General features: G+C 42.4%; 1 protein-coding gene across 6 annotated transcripts in view; it reads left to right on the forward strand.

Annotated features, from left to right (window-relative positions):
• The window catches only part of adam22 (ADAM metallopeptidase domain 22), a 430,588-nt gene that overhangs the window by 312,340 nt on the left and 95,313 nt on the right, over positions 1-22,935 (forward strand). For all 6 annotated transcript variants that reach the window (XM_068013002.1, XM_068012995.1, XM_068013011.1 and 3 more), the window contains exons 18-21: positions 1,365-1,445; positions 6,666-6,716; positions 6,808-6,871; positions 11,692-11,797. In XM_068013002.1, coding sequence (XP_067869103.1) covers positions 1,365-1,445; positions 6,666-6,716; positions 6,808-6,871; positions 11,692-11,797 — 302 coding nt within the window. The remainder of the gene's footprint in view (positions 1-1,364; positions 1,446-6,665; positions 6,717-6,807; positions 6,872-11,691; positions 11,798-22,935) is intronic.

Here is a 22,935-nt window from a genome sequence, read left to right on the forward strand (position 1 = left end):
GCACGATGGACCAAATGGCTTCCTTCTGTGATGTATCATTCTATGATTCTATGACTTGTTCCCCTTTTACCAGTCTTTTTTCCAATATTATACACAGTTGGAAAATCGTTACAGGATGGGTTTCCCCTCAGTTAACTTCTGAGATTTATTCATGTGTAGCATAGTTTCAGTCTGTTGGTTCTCCGGTTCCTGTTTTCATTTCAAGGTTGACTAGTGTTGTAGGACAACTCAATCACCACACGAGAAGACTCAGGTACAGGTTTTGATCATTTATTCGAGTATATGCAAGGAGAGTCCACCTCGGGCTGTCCGAGATAGTGCTCTGATTTTACACACAGGGATAAAAACTTCACTACTGTTCTTCTCATACAATATAGTCAAACAATGGATGATTGATCATGCAGTCTAATGAATACACCATTCTTGTCTTATCAGGGCCCACTCCAGATGTCTCTAGCCTGAGTCCATTATCTCTTTGTTTCACATTAATCAAACATTCCATTGTGTGCTGATTGTGAAGCCTGCACCGATCCCAGCTACCAACCTTCACTTCCTAATCCTGCCTTTTGCCCTAACAGCTTGCCTGTTCTTTTCTCATCCTGACTTAATTATATTCTGCTGAGTTGCTTTTCTAATAAATTGCTTAATTCTGCTTAACCCCTTCAACTAGCATTGTGTCATATCCAAATATACTTGTATATTTACTCAAAAGTCCTAAGGTTTTTTTAGCATCCATTGAGAACACTGTAGAAATGTTACAATTTAAACAGATTATTGATCCATCAAAGTGAATATATAAATCTTCTGTGATTAAAATCATGTATGTATTGACTTCAGACTGTGAAGTTAAAAATTGCCCAAGTGTAATTTACAAGGTGGTATAAAGGCTTAATTATACAGAAACCAGCAGTTGCTCCTCTGGCAAGACAGTAAGATAGATATGGATGAGGAAGGCCATTTGGTTTTCCTAGCATCTATAAAAAACTAACATTTGTAGAATTCAGTAGATTCTTATAGGATTTTGAGGCTTCTACCTCCAGAATACTACTATTCAACGCATTGATTATTCCTGTTCTATAGGAATTTCTGATGCCTGTCCTGAATTTTGCCATTTGCAACTAGTTGATTGGATCCATGCCATAACATTAGTGTTTTTATCCCATTATTGAAAACTGCCTCATACTACATTCAACCTGCCTCCTAAAATATGATAATAATTGCAAACAACATAATTTAGATACACTTCTCACTAAGTCTCCTATTTTGTACATGGTGCCCAATCAGTATAAAAATTATCAACTCTCAGAAAAATGATCCCTCTCTAATTGAAATTCAAACATTGACTCTTGTTTATTCTTTTGCAGTTTCAACAAAATGAATTTATATGTCGCGAAGAAGTAAATGATTGTGACATTCCTGAGGCCTGCACTGGAAATTCTAGTGAGGTGATTTCTTATTATGTATCTATAATAATAATTCTCAGTTTTTATCTGTCTGCACTGTTTTGATTGGTCAGCTTAAAGGGTGCATCTATTGGCGGGTTGTGCCTGGGGAACACGGAGGCACGTGGGGTGTGTGGAGGACTGGATAGCGTGACGCACATGGGGCTGTCAGCGGTTGGTGGTGGTTTTGTTTTATTCATTCAAGAGATGTGGGCATCACTGGCTAGGACAGCATTTAGTGCCCATTCCTAATTGCCCTTGAGAAGGTGGTGGGTGAGCTGCCTCCTTGAACCACTGCAGTCCATGTGGGGTAGATACACCCACAGTGCTACTCGGAAGGGAGTTCCAGGATTTTGTCCCAGCGACAGTGAAGGAACGGCGATATAGTTCCAAGTCAGGATGGTGTGTGGCTTGGAGGGCAACTTGCAGATGGTGGTGTTCCCATGCACCTTGTCCTTCTTGGTGGTAGAGGTCGCGGGTTTGGAAGGTGCTGTCTAAGGAGCCTTGGTGCGTTGTTGCAGTGCATCTTGTGGATGGTACACACTGCTGCCACTGTGTGTCGGTGGTGGAGGGAGTGAATATTTGTGGATGGGGTGCCAATGAAGCGGACTGCTTTGTCCTGGATGGTGTCAAGCTTCTTGAGTGTTTTTGGAGTCGCATCCATCCATGCAAGTGGAGAGTATTCCATCATGCTGCTGACTGGTGGAGGGGTGGGGGTTGTTGATGAAGAACAAAAACAGCAGAAGGTAAAGGGCGCCTAACAACTAAGTTACCCTGGCTCAATGGATTGTGAGGGATGGGATGGGATTGATGGGAGGGATGGGGGATGGGATGGGAAGGATGAAATGGCATGGGAGGGAGAGGATGGCATGAGATGATGGAGTTGGTTAAGTGTGGCAAAATGGTGGGGACAATTATTTGATACAACTTATTATTCGAAAGCTATTCTTTGTGTTAAAAATGAAGATTCACTGGATTTGAATAAAAATGTTTTAGAAAAGGTGTCAGGTGGATTAAAAGAATGCATCAGCGTTGATTCTGTAGACGAAGAAGATGATAACAGTCTAAACCTTCCAGAGTTTCTGCACAGTCTAACTCCAATGGGCATGCCACTGCACAAACATAAACTCAAGGAAGGAGCAGTAAGAATGTTGCTACAAAACTTGAATCCTAAACAAGGACTTGGTCATGGAACAAGATTGGTAGTTAGGAAGCTGTTTTCTTCTCCGATAGATGCTGAAGGTGTAACAGGCAGATTTCAAGGAAATGAGAGTGTTTATTCCTCGAGTAATATTGAGCTCATCAGATGTAAACCTGCTTTTTCAACTTAGGAGAAAACAATTCCAATTAGACTTTCATATTTTATGACTATAATCAAGTTACAAGGCCAGACTATTGACAAAATTTGTATTTATATTCCTAGGCCTGTTTTTACACATGGACCGCTTTATGTATCTTTTTCCAAAATGAGAAGTTTTGATTCTGTTAAAGTCTTTGGTGAAAGAATATCCTGCATTTAAAGAAGTACTTTTGAAATAAAGATACTAATTAGACCACAATTGTTTTGCGAGTGTCTGCTAGTTTAATATTAAATCTATGCTATAAAAAAATCCCTTAAAATTAAAAGAAAAAAAGACTTGCATTTATCTAGCTCCTTTCAGAACCTCAGGACATCCCAAAGTGCTTGACAGCAAATGAGGTACTTTTGAAGTGTAATCACTGTTGTAATGCAAGAAATGTGGCAGCCAATTTGAGAACATCAAGCTCTCACAAACAGCAATGTTAATAATAGCCAGATAATCTGTTCTGGTGATTTTGATTGAGGGATAGATATTGGCCAGGACACTGGGGATAACTCCCCTGCTCTTCTTCAGAATAGTGCCATGGGATCTGTTACACCCACCTGAGAGCAGACAAGGCCACGGTTAAATGTCTCATTTGAAAGATGCACACGCGACAGTGCAGCACTCCTTCAGTACTACACTGGAGTGTCAGCCTAGGTTATTGTGCTCAAGAGCTGGAGTGGGACTTGAACCCACAACCTTCTAGGCTCTTCAAATATTAGTGTATGAATGCTTAATGTATTTGTATGAACATTGTTCGTTAATATAATGGACAAAGGAATTTTACGCAAACACATTAAGTATTTGTCCACTAATATTCAAAGAATTTAATTTAAAGGTACTTTTGTCTGCATCTCTGTGATACTCTATCTGTATATCAATGATTCGGTAATATTATAGGGAGTTTATTACATTGCTGATTGATCTGTAGTCCAAGAAAGTCACATGACACCAAATGTGATTTGGTGTCAAATCACTAAATGAACGCAAGATAGATTTTTAAAATTTCCCTTTAATTATAGCCTTTTAAAAATTATTTTTTCTCTCTGCTAACTAATCAAGTTGAGATCATGGAGAATCATTAATCAATATTGGCCCATGCTAATGGTATAACACCATAGTCCAGTCAGAGCTCCAAAATAATATATAAGGCAGCTATTTTTAAATTTTCTACATTTATTTTAGTCATTTAAGATTATTTTGAATGCCTTAAAAAAATACATTATGTCTCCCACATAGTAAGGTCCCAGTCTACTAATCATCTCTTTCAGTCCTGACTCTCCACTCCCCTCCCCACTTAGTGTGGTCACATGCTAAGGTCCTAGTTTGCTCAGTCTTTCTAAAGCAGGCTCTGTTCTGCCAAACCTGACACATACTGTTCCCTACCACCCGATCTCAACTTGATCTTAAGTCTGAGCATGACTCTCTTCTGGACAAAACTTGGTATCTTCCTGGATATCTGCCCCTGAATGGCATACACCTTAGCGCCCAGCCTCCCTGTTGTTACTCCCTAAGTAAAGAACTCCTGCCTGACAATCTCCTTTTGTTATTGAGCAGTGCCACAGGAGAGCAACTAATATTGCTTAATAAAATTTATTCAGTGGGTAAGACTTGGATGTATTGTATATCTTCATTTCTTTCTTGCTCCCATATATGTATATATTATGCAGGTCATGTGTTGAGTCATGCTCAATACAGTAGTATTTAATATTCCCTTTAGAATAGCCAAAAGGAAATTCTAGTGCTTTGCATTAGAAACATAGAAAAAAAATAGGAGCAGGAGTAGACAATTTGGCCCTTCGGGCCTGCTCCGCCATTCAAAAAAGATCGTGGCTGAGGTCTAATTCAGTACCCTGTTCCCATTTTTTCCCCATATCCCTTGATCCCTTTGGAGTTAAGAAATATATCTATCTCCTTCTTGAATATATTTAATGATATGGCCTCCACTGCCTTCGTCTCGATTCTAAATGGCATACCCTGTATCCTGAGACTGTGACCCCTGGTTCTGGACTCCCCAGCCATCGGGAACATCCTTCCTGCATCTAGCCTGTCTAGTCCTGTTAGAATTTTATAGGTGTCTATGAGATCCCCTGTTATTCTTGTAAACTCTGGTGAATATAGGCCTAATCGACCCAATCTTTCCTCATTCGTCAATCCTGCCATCCCAGGAATCGGTCTAGTAAATCTTCTTTGCACTCCCTCCATAGCAAGAACATCCTTGGAAGGAGTAACAGGAATGCAGAGTACTGGGGTAATGGGAAGATTCTTGGTAGTGTAGATGAGCAGAGAGATCTTGGTGTCCAGGTACATAAATCCCTGAAAGTTGCTACCCAGGTTAATAGGGCTGTTAAGAAGACATATGGTGTGTTAGCTTTTATTAGTAGGGGGATCGAGTTTCGGAGCCACGAGGTCATGATGCAGCTGTACAAAACTCTGGTGAGGCCGCAACTTGAGTATTGCGTGCAGTTCTGGTCACCGCATTATAGGAAGGATGTGGAAGCTTTGGAAAGGGTGCAGAGGAGATTTACTAGGATGTTGCCTGGTATGGAGGGAAGGTCTTACGAGGAAAGGCTGAGGGACTTGGGGTTGTTTTCGTTAGAGAGAAGGAGGAGGAGAGGTGACTTAATAGAGACATACAAGATAATCAGAGGGTTAGATAGGGTGGATAGTGAGAGTCTTTTTCCTCGGATGATGATGGCAAACACAAGGGGACATAGCTTTAAGTTGAGGGGTGAAAGATATAGGACAGATGTCAGAGGTAGTTTCTTTACGCAGAGAGTAGTAGGGGCATGGAACGCCCTACCTGCAACAGTAGTAGACTCGCCAACTTTAAGGGCATTTAAGTGGTCATTGGATAGACATATGGATGAAAATGGAATAGTGTAGGTCAGATGGTTTCACAGGTCGGCGCAACATCGAGGGCCGAAGGGCCTGTACTGCGCTGTAATGTTCTAATAAGGAGACCAAAACTGCACACAATACTCCAGATGTGGTCTCACCAAGGCCCTGTATAACTGCAGTAAGACATCCTTGCTCCTGTACTCAACTCCTCTTGCAATGAATCCCAACATACCATTTGCCTTCCTAATTGCTTGCTGCACCTGAATGCTTGCTTTCAGCGACTGGTGTACAAGGACACCCAGGTTTCATTGCACCTCCCCCTTTCCCAATCTATCACCATTCAGATAATAAAATGCCTTTCTGCTTTTACAACCAAAGTGGATAACCTCACATTTATCCACATTATACTACATCTGCCATGCATTTGCCCACTCACCCAACCTGTCCAAATCACGTTGGTGCCTCTTTGCATCCTCCTCACAGCTCACTTTCCCCCTCCCAGCTTTGTGTTGTCTGCAAACTTGGAAATGGTACATTTAGTTCCCTCACCCAGGTCATTAACATATATATTGTGAATAGCTGGGGGCCCAAGCGCTGATACCTGCAGTACCCCACTAATCACTGCCTGCCACCAGGAAAAAGACCCGTTTATTCCTATTCTCTGTTTCCTGTCTGTCAACCAATCCTCAATCCATGCCAGTACATTACCCCCAATCCAATGTGCTTTAATTTTACACACTAACCTCTTATGTGAGACCTTATCAAAAGCTTTCTGAAAATCCAAATACACCACATCCACTGGTTCTCCCTTATCTATTCTACTAGTTACATCCTCCAGTCGATTTGTTAAGCATGATTTCCCTTTTGTAAACCCATGCTGACTTTGCCCAATCCCATTGTGTCTGCCTTCCTCATGTGATTCATGCACAACATTAATGAAGTATAATGTGTATATATACCAGACCATATTGGTCACATCATATCCCCTCTAGAAATATTTTGTACCATTAATCTAACCATTCTCTTCTTTTTTTTAAAGTGTCCACCAAATGTGCATAAAATGGATGGCTACATCTGTGACAATGATCAGGTATATAGTGGAGTTCGAGTTCTCCTTTGGTGAATCAGATTGCCCTCTAAAGGTTATCTTATCTGTCCTTACCTCATTGCATTTCTTTCAGGGACGTTGTTATGGAGGGAGATGTAAAACTAGAGAGCGACAATGCAAATATGTATGGGGAGAAAGTAAGTAGAATGTCTATACGATGAGCAAAATAAACCCTTTCATATTTTAATAAAAGCAAAATACTGCAGATGCTGGAAATCTGAAATAAAAACAAGAAATTCTGGAACTACTCCGCAGGTCTGGCAGCATCTGTGGAGAGAGAAGCAGAGTAAACGTTTCAGGTCAGTGACCCTTCATCAGAACTGGCAGATATTAGAAATTTAATAGGTTTTAAGCAAATAAAGCGGGGGTTGGGCAAGAGATTACAAAAGAGAAAGTGTTCATAGGACAGAGGGTCACAGAGAATAACTGACCAGAAGATCTTTGTTCCATGACCTTTGTTCCATGACCTTTTGGTCAGTTATTCTCTGTGACCCTCTGTCCTATGAACACCTCTTTTGTTATCTCTTGCCGCACCCCAGCTTTATTTGCTTAAAACCTATTAAATTTCTAATACCTGCCAGTTCTGATGAAGGGTCACTGACCTGAAACGTTAACTCTGCTTCTCTCTCCACAGATGCTGCCAGATCTGCTGAGTATTTCCAGCATTTCTTGTTTTTATTTCCTTTCATATTTTAGTTTATTCATCCATCTATGTTTTATTTTATATGTGCAGCATCTACCTAAGTATTTTTAATTGGGCTGCATGAACTGTCAGATTGATGAATGAATCATATTCTATAGGCAGTCAGTTTTCACCTTTTACTTTGTTATTTTTGGTTTAGCTTGTAAGAATTTCAATATTTATATTTACTTACATACATTTATTATTCCATTTACTTTGCAGCCCTGCCTGTAATGACAAGTCTGCCCACTGGGGCAACCAAGTAACCAATCAAAAGCCACTTTCAAAGCAGGAGCCACCACTCCTGAAAATGAAGTTTTCCAGGGGTCACCTGACCACAAGGTGCCGGTGGCCAGATAGTTAAACAGCTGCAACTGGCAGCAACTAAGATGGGTTTACCGTTTTGGGCCTGGCCACAAACAGAAAGACCGCTATCTGTCTATACACACCAGCAACCCAGTTTTCATATCGTAGAATGGTTACAGCACAGAAGGAGGCCATTGAGCCTGTCTTGTCTGTCAGCGCTCTGGAAGAGCAGCTTACCTAGTCCCACTCCCCTGCCTTTTCCCTGTAGCCCTGCAAAATCTTTTGCTTCATATAATTATCCAATTCTCTTTTGAAGGCCTTGATTGAATCTGCCTCCACCGCACTCTAGCCAGTGCATTCCAGATCCTAACCACATGCTGCATCAAAAGGTTTCCCCTCATGTTGCTGAAGCCTCTTTTGCCAGTAACCTTCAATCGATGTCCTCTAGTTCTCTACCCTTCCGCCAATGGGAACAGTTTCTTCCTATCTGCTCTGTGCAGACCCCCCATGATTTTGGAAACGTCTATCAAATCTCCTCTTAACCCTTTTCTCTGAAGAGAACAGCCCCAGCTTCTCCAATCTTTCCATCTAACTGAAATTCCTCATCCCTGGAACCATTCTTATGAATCTTTTTTGCACTCTCTCTAATGCCTTCACATCCTTATGATGGTCGCTATGGAACTTCATCCACATCAGGAAAGAGCCTTATCAGATTATCAAAGTCACAATTGTGACTGAACTATCTGCACACACGTAGTTACTTCAACGTCATGTTTGTGACTTCGGTGCAACTGTAAACATGCTGTTCCTTTGCTGGAACTGCTCTACAGTATAAGCAGTGCAGTTTCAGCAGCAATGGAATCAAGATTAAATGGGGAATTGCTCTCTATTACGTCAGGAATGCTTTGCTTACTATCAAGAAATTCTTGTGAAAATGATTTTAAAAACTTGAGACCTTTAAATCATAATGAGTAGTGTTTTTAGTACAATGGAATACTGAATATCCAGCCTGGCTAGGACAAAAATATAAGTAGATATACCACTGCTTGGTTGGTTCGCATCCTTCCATCTACGAAAGGTGATGGGCATACAGCAAACAATCTTATTTAGGTGGAGTATCTTCACTTGGTGCATTTTTGCTGATGGCTGTGAAGTCCAATCCTTGAGAGGCAGTTTCTGCCACAAGTGCTGCACATGAAGCTGCCAAGTGGTGCTGAGTTGTTGTTTTCAGCACTGGCGCCTGTTGCCAAGTTGCTATAGCCACTGGTCATCATGGTAGTGCACACCAATCCACAAGGATGTGTCACCATTTCCCTCATTCGCCAGCTAGTTACTCCAGGTGCAATAGTCAACATTTAGGGCCTTCATGTCACGCTTGCAAGCATCCTTGAAGCGGCACTTTGGGCACCCCACTGATCGTCTGGCCCCAGCTACCTCACCATACATAAGGTCCTTGGGTATGCCACCATCTTCCGTCCTGCGGACGTGTCCGATCCACCGAAGCGGCCTCTGTTTGATTAGTACCAACACAATTGGGAGGTCTGCCTTTGAAAGGACTGCTGAATTTGTGATTTTGTCCTGCCAGGATATACCCGTAATGCGCTGCAGACAGTGAAGATGGAAATTATTGAGCTTCTTTTCCTGGTAGTTGTAAGTCACCCATGTTTCACAGCCATACAGAGATTTAAACAAGGTGATGGAAATGGGAACTGAAAACCATGGCAGTTTTTTAAAATTGACTGGATATAGGGCCATTAGCTGTAGAATCAGGTTAGGAAATTGATGGATGCCTTGAAAGGGAAGGTTAAATGGACTATCAGTCTTTCTTTACAAAAATATTACTAAGTAACATAAGCATATGAGAAACAGCCTCTTCCTTTTGTTGTAAGTTGACTGTTGTGTTGTTGGACAATTCTGCCCTCTTCTGGTATGTTCAGGCTTCACCTCTGAGGACAGCTGTAGCAAGTTGTCATCTGTGGTCATTGTAGTTGTCTTCTTTCGTCAGCCAACTTCTTTTCCTAGATTTATCTAACCTTGCATGTACTGTAAGTCCCTACATTATTAGATTGTCTTCAGCTATTAAATTAATTGTGGTGCGTTTTACAGTCTTTATTATGGCTGGTATGACTAAACTCTTCTTTTTGGAAATTTTGAAGTATCTTAGGTAGAAAATTACACACTTGAAGAGATAACTTTCTGTGTATGACATGTTATTGGCCAGTGGATTTTTCTCGGGGTTTTGCTGCATTTCTAAGGTGTCATTTCTCCTGTCGGTCAGCTGTCCATCTGAAACAGACAGGAAGCAGCAACTGCTCAGTCAGTTGGTGTGGATTTTTGGTGCGAAGGGAGGCCTTCGACCAGTACTGAAAGAACAGTTGCCAGCAACTAGTCATAGGGATAGTTTTCTTTTGAAAATCTATCAATGAGAGTCTCTCAAGAAGGAAAATGGAGGGGAGCCTGGGACAGGGGAGACCTAAACCTCTGACAAGGAAATTGACAATTTTTTAATAAGCATACCTGTTTGGGTCCCTTCTGGTCCTGGATCCTCCTGCCACTATCTTCACTTGGCAGGAAAGCCACAGCAGCTTTCCTGCTCAGACCTCCTGTTAAATTGCCGTCGGAACTCGATGGCATCATCGGATCCCAATTTGCATATTTAAAGAATGATCTCACTGACTAGGTGGACGTCCAAGCCACCTGCTCAGAGGAGCAAGTTAAAATTCAAGCCAAAGGGATGGGTATGGGGCAGTAGCAGGTAAGTCACCAGACTGATTTTAATTGGCTGCCTAGCTGGTTTCCCCTAGGTGGATATGGAGGAAATTGCCCCTTTAAATGTTAATTTTTATTTTATTTTCAAAAATTGTGAGCTTCCAGTTTTGAAATCCTGTGGCAATTGGTGGAAAGCTGTGAGCAGTGCTGAGGCATACCAATCATGTCATTTACACGTTGTGAAAAATATGTCATAAAGAATGGCAGATGGACATTGTCACATCTATTTTAAACACAGCAGAGAACTGCAGGTGTGTATTAGCAGATATCAGCACACAGGCATGTTAATTTTGGCTATTGAATTATCTGAAAGACCATCCTATAGCCCTGAAAATTAGTGACGGGGCACATCTTGACATAAGCACCAAGATGTGCCTGCTGGGAATCTCTGTTGTTGGTCCTAATGTGTTTTCTGGGGCAAAGGGAAGGTTCTCTGATTTACAGCCCAATGGTGAGCACCTACACCAGCAGGTTCCTGCCCCCCTCAAAATTTAGCCTAGCCATGAAGGGAGGGACTCCCCGCCCCCACACATCGCCTGAAAGCAGCAGAGAGGTGCTACTGTGAAATATCAATATTGCATTTTTTTCCTTTTCTGTCCAGGCCACAAGATTATGGTTTAAACTGCTATATGGTTCCCATAACTACCAGTTGTGGGGAGGTAAGCCTGTTCTGACCAGGCGTACCTCTGCTGACCATATGCCAAGTATATAAGTATATGCCAGGTCCCCTTTAAAGGCCCATGACATGGGAACTCCTGATGTGGGGATTCTCCACCCCTACTTTACAACAATGGCCATTTTGGTGGATGGATCTGCGCCCCCAGCTGGCCTTTGAGAAATCCTTGCTGTAAGTCCAAGTCGACACTGGAAAGGCTGCAAATTTAATGGCCTGTATATTTTCATTCAATTATGTTATTGATACTTCAATCACTAATTGCTGAAATTCTTATATTTCCTTTTATATGCATTCATTTTGCATGGTTCTATAGCAAAGTTGATCTATCAATAGGTAGTTTTACAATTTTTCACTCCCTTTCGTTCCATGATGTGAATCTCTTGTTTTCGTAATGTTTGGTGGCAATAGGAGTGCCTTTTCCAACTTTTTTCCTTTGATTTCTTTTAATGGTTTTTATTTATCATTTGGAGCAAAATGATGTCACTTGTTAGGAACTAAAAGAAATGCAATAATTTGTTTCTTAGAAGCAACAGCTGCAGACAAATTATGTTATGAAAAACTTAACATTGAAGGGACTGAGAAAGGCAACTGTGGCAAAAACAAAGACACCTGGATCCAATGCAATAAACAGTAAGTAGACTCCTTACTCCATACCATTTCACATATCATAATACTGCCATTTAAATTTTGTGTTAATGGAGCAAAATGTTTCAAAACACTTCACACAATAAATTATCTTGGAAGTGAAATGATTGTTGTCATTTAGACAAACATGCAACCATTTACAGAGCAAGATCCCACAAACAGTCCTAAGAAGAAAGGCCAGTTGATGTGCTTTTTTTTGGTGATATTACCAAAGCTGTTGTGGACAGTTGATTATGAGTCTAAACAAATTACTTTAGGACTATATAACTTGTTGATAAAACCACAATTTGCAATTGTTGAATTTTGGAGCACTTAACTATTGGTGAATTGGAGCATGTTTATAGAAGAGCAGCAAGGCTGGTACCAGAAATAAAAACAGCAAGTGCTAGAAATACTCAGCAGGTCAGGCAGCATCTGTGGAGAGAAAAACAGTTACCGTTTCGGGTCTGTGACCTTTCATCATCATTATTTTATACCAGTACTGAACTGTTTTGTTATGAAGAGATGTTGGCAGAAAGAAAAAACTTGCATTGATATAAACGTCTTTCATGACCTCAGGGTGTCCCAAAGTGCTTTACAGCTAGTGAAGTACTTTTGAAGTGTGGGACTGAATTTTAACTTAAGAAAAATTGGTGAGTTTGGGGGTCGAGCGGAGGGGTAATGTCTGAAAAATCTGCTTTCCACCCAAATACATCACCAACCTACCCATTTCCAGCTTTAACAGAGGCCAGAAAGTGAATGGGCAGCCAACCCGCTCCAAGCCGGCAGGTTGGAACTTTAAATATGATAATGAAGCTGTGAGCCTCATTGTCATTCTTTTTAACTTTAACTGCTGTTGGCCAGATTTCCCAAACATCAGCAAACCAGGCAGCTTCATCAAGGCAACGACTTTGTGGATTCATGAAATAAGTGCCTTCACACCTACCTCCTAGCTCCAGGTGCCTGCCTGAGAAGCCACGATTGGGCTCCCCCTATCACCCCGCATCCTTCCCCAGAGGCCTCCGACCTCTCCTGTAGAGTTAAACTGCGTTAAACTTTGCAGCATGTGGGGGAATCCTGAATTGCAGGTTCCCGACGCTTTCCCGCAAGTCATCAGTAAAATCTCCCCCTATGGTCATTGTTGTAATGCAGGAAATGTAGCAGCCACTTTGCGCACAGCAAGCTCCCACAAATAGCGCATAATCTGTTTTAGTGATGTTGGCTGAGGGCTAAATAACGGCCAAGACACTGTAAAGAGCTCCCCTGCGCTTCTTCAAAATAGTACAATGAGATTTTTTACATCCGCCTAAGAGGGCAGTTGGAGCATCAGTTTAACATCTCATCCAAAAGACAACACCTCCAACATTACTGTACTGAAGTATCAGCCTAGATTCTTGTACTCAAGTCTCTGAGGAGGGACTGGAACCTGATTGAGAGGCATGAGTGCAACCCACTGAGTCATGGCTGAACTGGCTGGAAAATAATTGATTAGAAATATCATTAAGGCTATACCTTTGTCAAGGAATGTTTTTTTAAAAAAAAGGTCAGTAGCTGGTTGTGTTGCAGTGCTTAGAAATAGAATCATGGGGGGAAATTTATGCTGGCCGCCGCAGTGGATTTGGTGGCGTGTAGGGTGATATTATTAGGCAGGAAGTGTTTTTTTGGATCCCTGCACGATGGGGGAATTGCTGTTTTGCATTCGTTTAAATAACATTATGTGTGTGTGTGCGCTAAAGTAAAAAGGGAACTTTTATATTTCAATCTGCGTGTTAAGGCTTTGCTTAATTACTGGTTAAGACTTGTTTTATAATAAACTGATGATTTTGTTGTTTATTAAAGAAATCTGGTTGGTGTGTTTTATTCTGGGATAAATATAGAGTCTATGAATATCCGTATCGGTAACTGGGAAAAAAAATTAAATATATGTTGTGACCTTTGGAGAAGTGGAAGTAGAAAAATGCTGCACTCCTCCCTTCTCAGTTGTTACAATAAAGAGGATCAGTTTTCTTGATATGACTGAGAACAGTGCCTCAGGAAGCTCAGACTTCCTCAGCAGGTCATCTGCCGCTTCCTAGAACAAGACCTCCTTTCAAGTGCATGTGATGGGCCAGTGACCATCAAGGCCACCACAGCCTTGAATTTCTTCGCCTCTGGCCCCTTCCAGGGATATGCTGGTGAATTCTGCAGGATTTCAAACTGCTGCGCACAAGTGGATCTCCCACGTGACTGGTGCCATGTTTCACAGAGCTGTCACTTACATTCACTTTGCTAATGATGAGGCCAGTCAGAATGAAAGGGTTCTTGGATTTGCTGCAATAGCTGGATTCTCGCAGGTCCAAGGAGTCATAGATTGGATCCATGTGGCAATCAAGGCACTCTCAGATTAACCAGGAGTCTTTGTCAATTACAAGGGATTCCACTCGATAAACGTTCAGCTGATATGTAACTACCGGAAGGTATTCATGAATGTCTGTGCAAGATATGCCAAATACGCTGGAAGCTGCCATGATTCCTTCATTCTCCATCAGTCATATCTCCCACATATCTTTAAACCTTCAAAGAGAGTAGGCGGATGGCTGCTTGGAGACAAAGTCTAAGGACACGGTCGTGGTATTGTTACTGGACTAGTAACCCAGAGACCCGGGGTATTGCGCTGGGGACATGGGTTTGAAATCCCACTACGGCAGAAGGTGAAATTTGAATTCAATTAATTAAAAAAATCTGGAATTAAAAGCTAGTCTAATGGTGACCATGAAACCATTGACGATTGTTGTAAAAATCCATCTGGTTCACAAATGTCCTTTAGGGAAGGAAATCTGGTGTCCTTACCTGGTCTGGCCTACATGTGATTCAAGTCTCACAGCAATGTCGTTGACTCTTAACTGCCCTCTGAAATGGCCTAGCAAGCTACTCAGTTGTATCTAACCGCTATGAAGTCAATAAGGAATGAAACTGGACGCACCACCCAGCATCGATCTAGGCACCGGAAACAACAACGGAAAACGCAGCCCTGTCGACCCTGCAAAGTCCTCCTTAATAACATTTGGGGGCTTGTGCCTCCATTTTGGAGAGCTGCCCCACAGACTAGTCAAGAAACAGCTTGACATAGTCATACTCACAGAATCATACCTTACAGACAATGTCCCCGGGTATATCCTGTTCCACCAGCAGGACAGACCCAGCAGAGGTGGCGGCACAGTGGTGTACAGTCGGGTGGGAGTTGCCCTGGGAGTCCTCAACATCGACTTCAGACCCCATGATGTCTTATGGCATCAGGTCAAATAGAGGCAAGGAAACCTCCTGCTGATTACCACCTACCGCCACCCGCACCCCCCCCCCCCCCACCCACCGCCCCCTCAGCTGATGAATCAGTACTCCTCCACATAACAGCAGTTGGAGGAAGCACTGAAGGTGGCAAGGGCACAGAATATACCCTGGGTGGGGGACTTCAATGCCCATCACCAAGAGTGGCTCGGTAGCACCACTACTGACCAAGCTGGCTGAGCTCTATAGGACATACCTGCTAGACTGGGTCTGCGGAAGGTGGTGAGGGAACCAACAAGAGGGAAAAATATACTTGATCCCATCCTCACCAATCTGCCTGCCGCAGATGCATCTATCCATGACAGTATTGGTAGGAGTGACCACCTTGTGGAGACAAAGACCCGCCTTCACATTGAGGATACCGTCCATTGTATTGTGTGGCACTCCCACCGTGCTAAATGGGATAGATTTTGAACAGGTCTAGCATTGCACAACTGGGCATCCGTGAGGTGCTGTGGACCATCAGCAGCACCAGAATTGTACTCAACCACAATCTGTAACCTCATGGCCCAGCATATCCCCTACTCCACCATTACCATCAAGCTGGGGACCAACCCTGGTTCAATAAAGAGTGCAGGAGGGCATGCCAGGAGCAGCACCAGGCATACCTCAAAATGAGGTGTCAACCTGGTGAAGCTACAGACCAGGACTACTTGCGCGCCAAACTGCATAAGCAGCAGAGCTAAGTGATCCCATAACCAACGGATCAGAGCTAAGCTCTGCAGTTCTGCCACATCCAGTTGTGAATGGTGGTGGACAATTAAACAACTAAATGGAGGAGGTGGCTCCCCAAATATCCAACTGAGCAGAGCTTAGAGTGCCCTGTGTTCTCCGACGGGGACTCTCCATTGCTGCTCTATCTCTAACACCTGCTCCTGCTCACGTGATGTTGGCTTACCATGTGACAAGGTAGCTCCCTGCCTGAAACCCCCAATGAGGTGTGAGTGTTTGAGCTCATGGAGGGTGCACGTGAGTCATGTAACAGTGCTTCCTCAGATTGCACGACTGCCTCTGAGGGCTCCTCGGTTTCCTTCTGCACCAGCTACTGTGTGATGCTTGAAAGACAAGTAGGAGATGAAAGACGTGAATAAAACCTGACATGGGGATAGGGTACAAAGTCTTCATTTGCAGATGACATCAGTTCAACATGAGTGATGTGTGCCATTTGGCTGTGTGATATCTAATTCTGTCACCAGGCCACCCCATCTCTCTATCTACAATGACCATTCACTCCGCCACTCTGCTGATCTCCATGGCCTGCTCCTCCACAGTGGCTAGGGTGGCTATATCTATAGGGCTACCTCGAGTTTTTTTTGCCTCTCCCTTGTGTTCTCTGTTCTCATCTGCAAGGAGGAAAGCAGACAGTTATGAGTGTGAGAAATCGAAGATTTGAAGAAGATGGAAGGATAACATTTTTGGAGGGTGACTGTGAGGATGGGTGTGAGATGGAAATAAGATGATGGTGAGTATCCATAGTAGCTGTTCAGACGAGGATGTAAGAAGGTCCCTTGAGTGAGAGGAATGGGTTGAGCTGCAAGGTGTGTTGGTCTGAGGAGTGTTGTGCAGGAGAGTGCTAGTGAATTTAGAGTATGGGCGTTACCACTTGAAGGAGATATGCCACTCATCTTTCCTGCTCTGACAAGGTCATTGAACGTCTTACTGCACTGTATCCATGTGCGAGATACCACATGCCGGCTGCTCACCTCTAAGCCACTTTGGTGACTTCAGAGACTAGCCTCTTCCTCCCAACTCCTAGGAACAGTATTTCTCTGCATGCCCTTACAGCCCACAGCCTGACCTCCAGGGATGGCTTCCCAAGTTGAACCTCTGTCATTGTGCTTGGTCTCTCTTCTGGCAATTCTCTAATTCTTGCATTCTGATCCTCAGAGTGTCCCTTTAAATAGAGCGCTTTTAAATATTGTCATCATGCCTACCTGCTCTGATTGGTCAGGAAACCAGAAGGCGGGATGCTATTGCCATGGCTGAGTTAAAAAGCCACGGCAAAGCATGCTGCTCAAACTTTCGGGCCCCTGACTGCCGCCCCAGTTTTCAGCAGGTCTAAATGTTAAAATTCTGGCCTTTTTGTCTTCTTCATAGCTTACTTTCCCACCTAGTTTTGCCAGCAGTCCTGGATGCATATAAATATAAAGAATATAAAGAACAGCAAAGAATGACTAAAAAATTGATAAGGAGGGAAAAATTAGAGTACGAGAGAAGGCTAGCTAGAAATATAAAAACAGATAGTAAGAGTTTCTAAAGATATTTAAAAAAGAGTGAACAAAGTGATCATTGCTCCTATAGAAAGTGAGTCTGGGGAATTAATAAGGGAAAATAAGGAGATGGCAGATGAATCTTCCATCAGTCTTCAATATAGAGGATACAAGTAACATCCCAGAAATAGCTGTAAATCACAAAATGGAAGGGAGGGAGGAACTCAAGAAAATTACAGTCACCAGAAAAGTGGTACTGAACAAATTATTGGAGCTGTGGGCTGACAAGCTGACAAGTCCCCGCGTCCTGATGGACTTCATCCTAGGGTGCTAAAAGAGGTGACTAGTCAGATAGTTGATGCATTGGTTTTAATTTTCCAAAATTTCCTAGATTTGGGGAAGGTTCCATTAGATTGGAAAATAGCAAATGTAACTCCTTTATTCAAAAAGGGAGGGAGAAAGAAAGCAGGAAACTGCAGGCCAGTTAGCTTAACATCAGTCTGAGGGCAAATGTTAGAATATATTATGAAAGTCATTATAGCAGGGCACTTAGAAAAATTCACAGTAATTAGGCAGAGTCAACATGGTTTTGTGAAAGGGAAATCATGTTTAACTAATTTATTGGAGTTCTTTGAAGAAGTAATATGTGCTATGGATAAAGGAAAACCAGTGGATGTACTGTACTTAGATTTACAGAAGGCATTTGATAAGGTGTCCAATCAAGGGTTATTGTAGAAAATAAAAGCTCATGGTATGGCGGTAACATTTTGGCATGGATAGAAGATTGGCTAGCTAACAGGAAACAGAGAGTAGGCATAAATGGGTCATTTTCTGGTTGGCAAGATGTAATGTGTAGTGTGCCACAGGGATCAGTGTTGGGGGCCTCAACTTTTTATAATTTATATAAATGACTTGGATGAAGGGACCGAAGGTATGGTTGCTAAATTTGCTGGTGACACAAAGATAGGTCGGAAAGTAACTTGTGAAGAGGACATAAGGAGGCTACAAAGGGATATAGATAGGTGAAGTGAGTGGGCAAAGCTCTGACAAATGGATTATAATGTGAGAAAATGTGAAATTGTTCATTTTGGAAGGAAGAATAAAAAAAAGAAACATATTATCCAAATGGTGAGAGATTGCAGAGTTCTGAGGTGCAGAGGGAACTAGGTGTCCTAGTGCATGAATCACAAAAGGTTAGTATGCAGGTTCAGCAAGTAATTTGGAAAGCTCATAGAATGTAATCATTTATTGCAAGGGGAATTGAATACAAAAATAGGGAGGTTATGCTTCAGTTATACAGGACATTGCTGAGACCACATCTGGAGTACTGTACACAGTATTGGTCTCCTTATTTAAGGAAGGATGCAAAAGCTTTGGAAGAAGTTCAAAGAAGGTTTACGAGACTAATACTTGGAATGGGTAGGTTGTCTTATGAGGAAAGGTTGGACAGACTAGGCTTGTATTCGCTGGAGTTTAGGAGAGTAAAAGGCGACTTGATTGAAACGTAAAAGATCCTGAGGGGTCTTGACTGGGTGGATGTGGAAAGGATCTTTCCCCTTGTGGGAGAATCTAGAACTAGGGGTCACTATTTAAAAATAAAGGGTCGCCCATTTAAGACAGAGATAAGGAGAATTTTTTTCTCTCAGGGGGTCGTGAGTCTTTGGAACTTCCTCAAAAGGCAGTGGAAGCAGAGTCTTTAAATATATTTAAGGCAGAGGTAGACAGAGTCTTGATAAGCAAGGGGGTGGAAAGTTATCGTCGGTAAGCGGGATCGTGGAGTCAAGGTTACATTCAGATCAGCCATGATCTTATTGAATGGCAGAGCAGGCTCGAAGAGCCAAATGGCCCTAATTTGTATGTTCATATGTTCATACAAATGTTCGTATTATACTCAGTTCCTTCATCTATGTCATTAATACAGATTGTAAACAGTTGAGGCTCCAGCACTGATCTTCACAGCACCCCACTCTGGCCTACCAACCTGAAAATTACCTGTTTATTTCTACTCTCTGTTTTCTGTTCTCCAGCTAATCCTCAATCCATGCTAATATATTGCCCAACCCCATGTACCCTTATCTTGTATAACAACCTTTTTTGTGGTAACCTATCGAATGCCTTTTGAAAATACAAATATACTATATCCACTAGTTCTCCTTTATCTATCTTGCTAGTTACATCCTCAAAAAACTATAATAGATTCGTCAAACATGATTTTCATTTCATAAAACTGTATTGACTCTGCTTGATCATATTATGGTTTTCTAAGTACCCTGTTACCATTTCCGTCATAATGGGTTCGAACATTTTCCTGATAATAGATGTCAGGCTAACTGGCCTGTAGTTCCCTGTTTTCTCTCTCCCTCTTTTCTTGAATAGCAGTGCTGCATTTTCTACATTCCTATCTATTGGGATCATTCCAGAATCCCAATTTTGGAAGATCAAGACCAATGCATCCACTACCTCTGCAGCCACCTTTTTTAGAATCCTAGGATGTAGGCCATCAGGTCCAGGTGACTTGTGACTTCTAGTTTTCATTAATTTCTCCAGTACTTTTTCTTTACTAATATTCATTACATTAAGTTCCTCACTCACATTAGACCCTAGGTTCTCCACTATTTCAGTTTTTTTTGTGTGTCTTCTACACTGAAGACAGACACAAAATAATTGTTTAATTCTGCCATTTCCTGAAGGTCCCATGTTTACTTTTGTTACTCTCTTCCTTTTTACATACTTGTAGAAGCTTTTGCAATCTTTTTGCATTTCTTACCAGTTTATTCTCATTCTATTTTCCACTCTTTATCAATTTTTTGTTCATCCTTTGCTGGTTTCTCAAACTCTCCAAATCTTCAGGTTTACTACTGTTCTTGGCAACATTATAAACCTCTTTTTAATCTAATATTATTCTTGATGTCTTTAGTTAGCCATAGATGGATCTCTGTTCCAGTGGAGTTTTTATTTCCCAATGGAATGTATATTTGTTGAGGATTATGAAATTTTCCTTTTTAAATATTCACCATTGCTTATCTAACATTATAACCTCTAATCTAATTTCCCAATCTACCTGAGCCAACTCGCCCCTCATACCTCGATGATTGGCATTATTTAAGTTTAATACTCTAGCTTCGGACTCAAGTACTTCACTCTGGAACTCAATGTAAAATTCATCATCATATGATCACTCTTACCTAGAGGATCCTTGACAATGATATTACAAATTAACCCTGTATCATTACACAACACAAGATCTAAAATAACCTCTTCCCTGGTTGGTTCCACAACATATTGTTCTAGGAGTTCTGATGAAGGGTCACTGACCTGAAATGTTAACAAAAAACAAAGAACAGTACAGCACAGGAACAGGCCATTCGGCCCTCCAAGCCTGCGCCGATCTTGATGCCTGCCTAAACTAACACCTTCTGCACTTCCGGGGCCCATATCCCTCTATTCCTTTCCTATTCATGTATTTGTCAAGATGTCTCTTAAATGTCGCTATCGAATCTGCTTCCCCTCCCCTGGCAGCAAGTTCCAGGCACTCACCACCCTCTGTGTAAAAAATTTGCCTCGCACATCCCCTCTAAACTTTGCCCCTCGCACCTTAAACCTATGTCCCCTAGTAACTGACTCTTCCACCCTGGGAAAAAGCTTCTGACTATCCACTCTGTCCATGCCGCTCATAACTTTGTAAACCTCTATCATGTCGCCCCTCCACCTCCGTCGTTCCAGTGAAAACAATCCGAGTTTTTCCAACCTCTCCTCATAGCTAATGCCCCTCAGACCAGGCAACATCCTGGTAAACCTCCTCTGTACCCTCTCCAAAGCCTCCACGTCCTTCTGGTAGTGTGGCGACCAGAATTGCACGCAATATTCTAAGTGTGGCCTAACTAAGGTTCTGTACAGCTGCAACATGACTTGCCAATTTTTATACTCTGTGCCCCGACCGATGAAGGCAAGCATGCCATATGCCTTCTTGACTACCTTATCCACCTGCGTTGCCACTTTCAGTGACCTGTGTACCTGTACGCCCAGATCTCTCTGCCTGTCAATACTCCTAAGGGTTCTGCCATTTACTGTATACTTCCCACCTGCATTAGACCTTCCAAAATGCATTACCTCACATTTGTCTGGATTAAACTCCATCTGCCATTTCTGCGCCCAAGTCTCCAACCGATCTATATCCTGCTGTATCCTCTGACAATCCTCATCATTATCCGCAACTCCACCAACCTTTGTGTCGTCGGCAAACTTACTAATCAGACCAGCTACATTTTCCTCCAAATCATTTATATATACTACAAACAGCAAAGGTCCCAGCACTGATCCCTGCGGAACACCACCAGTCACATCCCTCCATTCAGAAAAACACCCATCCACTGATACCCTCTGTCTTCTATGACCGAGACAGTTCTGTATCCATCTTGCCAGCTCACCTCTGATCCCGTGTGACTTCACCTTTTGTACCATTCTGCCATGCGGGACCTTGTCAAAGGCTTTACTAAAGTCCATATAGATAACATCCACTGCCCTGCCTTCATCAATCATCTTAGTCACTTCCTCAAAAAACTCAATCAAATTAGTAAGACACGACCTCCCCTTCACAAAACCATGCTGCCTCTCGCTAATAAGTTTGTTTGTTTCCAAATGGGAGTAAATCCTGTCCCGAATAATCCTCTCTAATAGTTTCCCTACCACTGACGTAAGGCTCACTGGCCTATAATTTCCTGGATTATCCTTGCCACCTTTCTTAAACAAAGGAACAACATTGGCTATTCTCCAGTCCTCTGGGACCTCACCTGTAGCCAATGAGGATGCAAAGATTTCTGTCAAGGCCCCAGCAATTTCTTCCCTTGCCTCCCTCAGTATTCTAGGGTAGATCCCATCAGGCCCTGGGGACTTATCTACCTTAATGTTTTGCAAGACACCCAACACCACCTCCTAACTCCTTGCTTAAGTTCCTTCCTCCTGTCTTTATAGTCCTCAAGTGCTTCGTTTGTTCCTAGCTTTCCAGCCCTTACAAATGCTTCCTTTTTTTTTTTGACTAGGCTCATAATATCCCGTGTTATCCAAGCTTCCCAAAACTTGCCAAACTTGTCTTTCTTCCTCACAGGAACATGCTGGTCCTGGATTATAATCAGCTGACGTTTGAAAGACTCCCACCTGTCAGATGTTGATTTACCCTCAAACACCCGCCCCCAATCTAAATTCTTCAGTTCCTGCCTAATATTGTTATAATTAGCCTTCCCCCAATTTAGCACCTTCACCCGAAGACTACTCTTATCCTTATCCACAAGTACCTTAAAACTTATGGAATTATGATTAGTACTCCCGAAATGTTCCCCCACTGAAACTTCGACCACCTGGCCGGGCTCATTCCCCAATACCAGGTCCAGGATAGCCCCATCCCTAGTTGGACTATCTACATACTATTTCAAGAAGCCCTCCTGGATGCTCCTCACAAACTCTGCCCCATCCAAGCCCCTAGCACTAAGTGAGTCCCAGTCAATATAGGGGAAGTTAAAATCACCCACCACCACAACCCTGTTACCTTTACATCTTTCCAAAATCTGTCTACATATCTGCTCCTCTACCTCCCGCTGGCTGTTGGGGGAGGCC

Source organism: Heterodontus francisci, chromosome 2 (assembly GCF_036365525.1).
Source record: "Heterodontus francisci isolate sHetFra1 chromosome 2, sHetFra1.hap1, whole genome shotgun sequence".
NCBI lineage: Eukaryota > Metazoa > Chordata > Chondrichthyes > Heterodontiformes > Heterodontidae > Heterodontus > Heterodontus francisci.